This window comes from Orycteropus afer, unplaced genomic scaffold (genome assembly GCF_000298275.1).
Source record: "Orycteropus afer afer isolate SDZICR_OR568_19922 unplaced genomic scaffold, OryAfe1.0 scaffold00263, whole genome shotgun sequence".
Taxonomy (NCBI): domain Eukaryota; kingdom Metazoa; phylum Chordata; class Mammalia; order Tubulidentata; family Orycteropodidae; genus Orycteropus; species Orycteropus afer.
In genome coordinates this window covers 1,934,052-1,940,080 of record NW_006921850.1, presented here as the reverse complement: position 1 = coordinate 1,940,080, position 6,029 = coordinate 1,934,052, and the positions used below count along the sequence as shown (strand labels likewise).

The 6,029-nt window shown below is 40.3% G+C and overlaps 1 protein-coding gene across 1 annotated transcript in view; it reads left to right on the top strand.

Annotated features, from left to right (window-relative positions):
- The first annotated feature begins 3,069 nt into the window (after window positions 1-3,069).
- The window catches only part of NME8 (NME/NM23 family member 8), an 88,934-nt gene continuing 85,974 nt past the window's right edge, over window positions 3,070-6,029 (top strand). The window contains exons 1-3 of the mRNA XM_007950106.1: window positions 3,070-3,105; window positions 3,185-3,242; window positions 3,427-3,533. Of these exons, the coding sequence (XP_007948297.1) occupies window positions 3,070-3,105; window positions 3,185-3,242; window positions 3,427-3,533 (201 nt within the window). The remainder of the gene's footprint in view (window positions 3,106-3,184; window positions 3,243-3,426; window positions 3,534-6,029) is intronic.

The window sequence follows — 6,029 nt, the reverse complement described above, 5'->3', positions numbered from 1 at the left end:
GCCTTGTGGTAAACTGTGGTCAATGACATGAGACAAAGTATATGTGAACTGCTGTATAGAAAGTGAATTTGCTCTATAAATCTTCACCCAAATCACAATAAATAAAATAAATAAATAAAATAATAAAATAAATTGCCTGCTAAGAAAGAATTCAAAGCGGAGGAGTGATAGGTTCAAATCTGCGCTTAAGAAAGGAGGCTTTGGAAGAAGAGGGGAGCTGAGGGGGAATGAAAACAGGATCTGTAAGGTTAGGAGGAGGCTACAGAAAACACGCAGGGGCCTTTGGAAGGATGATAGCAGGCAGAAGCAGGACTTCGCATCTTTCAGTGCAGGATAAGAAGGAGCGAGAAAAATAAAGAGAAAAGGATTGTATGGCCAACTGCTTTTGTAAGCCTTCCGAAGTGTACCTGGCTGGCTGGGATGGGGGACCCTCGAGGCGCTTCCGTGGGTGGGGGTGGAATAGGGCTCGAGGGCCTGGCAGGGGGTTGAGGGCGGCAGGGGGGTGGGGGACGTTGGCGTCTTTGCCCAGCCTGGCTTGCTTTTCAAGCCTTCCATTAAGTAGACCAGCACAGCAGGAGCCCAGCCCTCAGGTACTCAGACTTCGGTAACTCACTCCTAAAACGGCTACAGGCTCCTCCTCTTCAGTAGAGTTGGTTTAGATCCTCCGGAATTGTTCCTTCCTGTACTTTAAATTCTCATCTAGTTTAAAGGAAGGTCTGTTTTGTGTAAAGCTTGTTGGAGGGTCCAGCACCCTTTGACAGGATGTAGTCTTCTTGCCTGTGGTTATCCCTTTGTTTTACATTAACACAAGGAGCTCTGATGGTGTAGTGGTTAACACATTTGGCTGCTAACCAAAAGGTCTTAGTTTCGAAGCCACCAGCCACCCTGCAGGAGAACAATGAGGCAGTCTACTTCTGTAAAGATTTACAGCCTGGGAACCTATGGGGCAGTTCTACCCTGTCCTATAGGGCCACTATGAATGGTAATCAACTCAAAGTAGGTTTTTTGTTTTTTTTTTGGAGAAGGGGAGGTTGAAGGGATGGGAGGTTCCTCTGTCAAACTCATACAAACAGACATGCAAGCTAAACACCCCTGATAGCACTGACATGTTAATTGATGTGGAGGGTAAGGCATTTGGCTGCAAACAACAAGGTTGATGGTTCAAACCCACCAGCTAGCCTGCAGGACGTTGAAGAGGCAATCTACTTCCTTAAAGATTTATAGCCTTGGAAACCCAATGGGGATCATTAGGAGAATAGACACAATGACAGTAGCCTTGGTTTGGTTTTGACCTATTAACAGTTTTGAAAATGTTTAAGTTGTCCTCCAAAACACACCAGTGGCATTGTTTTCAAAATTAAATATACTTGAAGTGGGCAGATCTTACGAAGGACCAGAGAAAGATCTATGAGCATTTTCATAAACAAAACAAAACAAAACAAAACAAAACAAAAAACCCAAACTCACTGCCATCAAGTCAGTTTTGACGGAGGTAGATTGCCCAATCTTCCTACTGAGGAGTGGCTGGGCGGTTTGAACCACTAGCCTTCTGGTTAGCAGTCAAATGCCTTAGGCACTATGCCCCCAGAGTTCTTGAGCATTTTCATAGACAATTCAAATGTGAGATAATTAAAATATAAAGAACACTTCATGAACAAAACTATTTTAAAGAAGCAAACCACCAGTAAGTGGTATCACATTCCTACCTTTGTTGTTGTTAGGTGCCATCGACTCAGCTCTGACCCATAGTGAACTTATGTACAATAGAACAAAACACTACCCAGTTGTGCACCATCCTCACAACCCTTTCGATGCTTGGGCCCATCATTGCAGCCACTGTCAGTCCATCCTGTTGAGGGCCTTTCTTTTTTTCACTGAGCCTCCACTTTACCGAGTGTGATATCCTTCTCCAGGGAATGGTCCCTTCTGACAACATGACCAAAGTAAGGGAGACGTAAGTCTGGCCATTCTCACTTCCAATGAGCATTCTGGCTGCACTTCCTCTAGGACAGATTTGTTCATTCTTCTGGCAGTCCATGGTACTTTCAGTCTTTTTTGCCAACACCACAATTCAAAAGCATCAACTCTTCTTTGGTCTTCCTTATTCATTGTCTAGATTTCACATCCATATGAGGTGATTGAAAATACCATGGCTTAGGTTAGGCATACCTTGGTCTTCAAAGTGACATCTTTGCTCTTCAGCACTTTAAAGAGGTCTTTTGCAGCAGATTTGCCCTGTGCAATACGATGTCTGATTTCTTGACTGCTGCTTCAATGGGTGTTGATTGTGGATCCAAATAATATGAAATTTTTAATAACTTCAATCTTTTCTCCATTTATCCTGATGCTGCTTATTGGTCCTGTTGTGAGGATTTCATTTTCTTTATTTTGAGGTGTAATCCATACTACAAACTGCAATCTTTAATCTTCATCAGTAAGTGATTCAAGTCATATTCACTTTCATCAAGCAAGATTGTGTTATATGCATATCGTAGGTTGTTAATGAGTCTTCCAATAACCCTGATGCCACATTCTTCTCCATATTGTCCAGCTTCTCAGATTATTTGTTCAGCATACAGATTGAATAAGTATGGTGAAAGGTTATAGCTCTAATTCACACCATTCCTTATTTTAAACCATGCAGTATCCCTTTATTCTGTTCAACTGACAACCTCCTGGTTTATGTACAGGTCCCTCATGAGCACAATTAAGCGTTCTGGAATTCCAATTTTTCTCAATGTTATCCATAATCTTTTATGATCTATAGAGTTGAATGCTTTTGCACAGTCAATAAAACACAAGTAAACATCTACCTTTCTTCAGGGTTATTGGGGGAGTAAGATAGTGTAATAGCCTTGTGCATCAATAGATCCTAGCATGCAATATTTCTCCAGTGTCATTAGCACCTTCTCTCCAGAGAATATGATAGAGCATCACCATTGTTTTGTGAAATAAAATGTCTATGGTGCATTGCGATGCCATTTGAATGCAAATAAAAGAGGTAGAACATTATATAAATTTCCTCTGAAATGTTTTCTTTTTTTCTTCTGTTTTTGATGTGACAGGTAAATGGCAGGCAAAAAACGAGGAGAAGCCCAGTTGCAGGTGGGCATGACACATCAACAAATCTTTTCCTTGCTGTGTTGGTATTTGAAGACATTTGATAGCACCTTCCTTTTTGCAGGCCATCATCACTAATCAAAGCCTGTGGGATGAGATGATGCTGAACAAAGGTCTAACAGGTAGGGGATGCCCGTGTGTCCCAGGGCCCAGGGCACTCCATCACACCCCACCCAGAGTGAGATTCTTTCCATGGAGTATGATGCCCTGCTTTTGCCCTCATTACCCTCTCCTGCCTCAGGACTGAGATAAGCTGCTATTTTAGGTTCTTTGCTCTGTTCTTTCATAAATATTATCATCTTCCAGTGATTGACGTTTACCAAGCCTGGTGTGGACCTTGCAAAGCAATGCAAACGTTATTCAGAAAATTGAAAAATGAGCTGAACGAAGATGAAATTCTGCATTTTGCTGTTGTAAGGATTTCATTTCCATGATCTATTGTTCTCTTGTTACTCTAAGTGTATTAAGTAGCCTTTAAAACTTTAAATATTGTCTTAATTTTAAAAGCCTTCAAAATAGACTATGTTTATTAGGCAGTTTTATTATATATTAAGTTCTACCATAGTTGAGATTGAATGTGATTTTTGTCCCTTTTCTGTGATGTTGAGGTGATTTACCATGATTGTGAATGTTAGAAAAATATGAAAATGGACACTTGCCCATTGACCTGTTTCCTTTTACCTGACTACATATTCAATGTGTGTCCTTTTGAATAAAGTCTACATGTTCTGTTTCCTCAGGAGCCCTGGTGACAAAATGGTTAAGTGCTCTGCTCTTAATTGAAAGATTTTTCTCCATGGCAGAAAAGTGTGGCAGATTGTGTCCATAAAGATTACAGCCTCAGAAACCCTATGGGGCAGTTCGACTCTGTCCTGTAGTGTCAGTATGAGTTGAAATGGACTCGATGGAAATGAGTAAGCTACTTACTGGATGTCATTGGGCAGAACTCTGGGCACTTATCCAGTTACCATTTTTCCAATGGTGGTGATTTCCTCCTCACTTGGATGTATCTCTCATATGTGACAAGGGATTAAAAATGTCACAGCCAAACGTATTTGACTCCATTGTATTGTATTGATTATTCAACTTGACTACATCAAATCACCAACTGATCAGAGCTTTGTTATCTAATATGGTGGTCACTAGACACAAATTACTATTGAGTATTTGAGATATGGTTAATGAAACTGAGGAACTAAATTTTTAATTTTAATTAATTCAAATTTAAAAACTAATATTTGATGCAGTTATTGAAAAATTTAAAGTTTTTTCGGACAACATAAGCATCAGAATCAACTTTCTCAGCTGTAAATTTTATGAAATCTAAGTAAATTTCAAGTATTTCTTTTTAAAATTTAGAATCTGGATAGAGATATGCTGTAATTCTAATATAAACACACAGGCCTTTGAAGACTTAATACCAAAAAGAGAATGTTACATGTTGAAATGATAATATTTTGGATACATTGGGTTAAGTAAAATATATTATGACATGTTTATTTAAAAAAAAAGCTTTTTAAATGAAGAAATTAGAAAGTTTACAGGTATATATACATTACCTTTCTACTGAACAAACACACCCAAAACAATTAGACATAAATGCAAAAGCAGATAACTGCTTGTTTATTTTTACTCTTTGTCCCTAAAACATAGTCCCTGATGCAGATGTGACCTCCAGTAAACAGGTCTTCCATGACCCCACTCAACCTTGATCTTGGGATGAGGTTTTTTTTTTTTTTTTTTACCGAACGTTACTTGTGTTTGACTATCCATACCCTTCCTGCAGGTACATTCTTTAGAGAGCTTCTTTTCCTTAGTTGGAGGTTAAGAATAAACTTGCCAGCTCACCTCTTATCATTTTTCTGTTCATGTGAAAAGAAAGTAGATGGCTACACACAGTAGTTAAATCCTTTGGTCCTGAGCAAAGGCATTGAGATTGTCTTCTGCGATAAGGGCCTTGTAGTTTTCAACCAGCTTCATCCTGTAGAGTCAGGGCAACCTGAAAGGAGTTGGGGTGAATCTAGATTTGATTACAGTCAGGAAGGAAAAACCAAGTGGGCAGAGTAGATGGCTTAGAGGGTATGTTGTTGTTGATAGGTGCTGCCGAGTCGTTTCCAACTCATAGCGACCCCATGCACAGCAGAATGAAACACTGCCTGATCCTGCACCAGCTCCATGATCCCTGCTATACTTGAGCTCATCATCGCAACCACTATGTCAATCCATCTCATTGAAGGCCTTCCCCCTCTTTTGTCAACCCTCCACCCTACCAAGTATGACATCCTTCTCCAGGGAATGGTCCCTTCTGATAGCATGACCAAAATAGGTGAGACGAAGTCTGGCCATTTTTGCTTCCAAGGAGCATTTCAGACGCACTTCCTCCAGGACAGATCTGTTAGTTCTTTTAGCAGTCCATTGTACTTTCAGCATTCTTCACCAGCACCATAACTCAAAAGCATCAACTCTTCTTCGGTCTTCCTTATTCATTGTCCAGCTCTCACATGCATAGGAGGAGATTGGAAATATCATGGCTTGTGTCAGGCACACCTTAGTACTCAAGGAGACATATTTGCTCCTCAGCACTTGAAACAGTTCCTTCGTGGTTGACCTTCCCAATGCCACACATCATCTAATGTCCTGACTGCTGCTTCCATTGGCATCGATTGTAGAACCAAGCAATGTGAATTCTGTGACAACCTCAATCTTCTCTCCATTTATTGTGATGCTGCTCATTGGTCCAGTTGTGAGGATTTTTGTTTTCTTTATAATGATACTTAATCCATACTGCAGGCTGTATTCTTCAACCTTCATCAGTAAGTACCTGAAGTCATCCTCACTTTCAGCCAGCAAAGTTGTATTGTCTGCGTATCTCAGGTTGTTAATGATTCTTCCTCCAATCCTGATGCCAC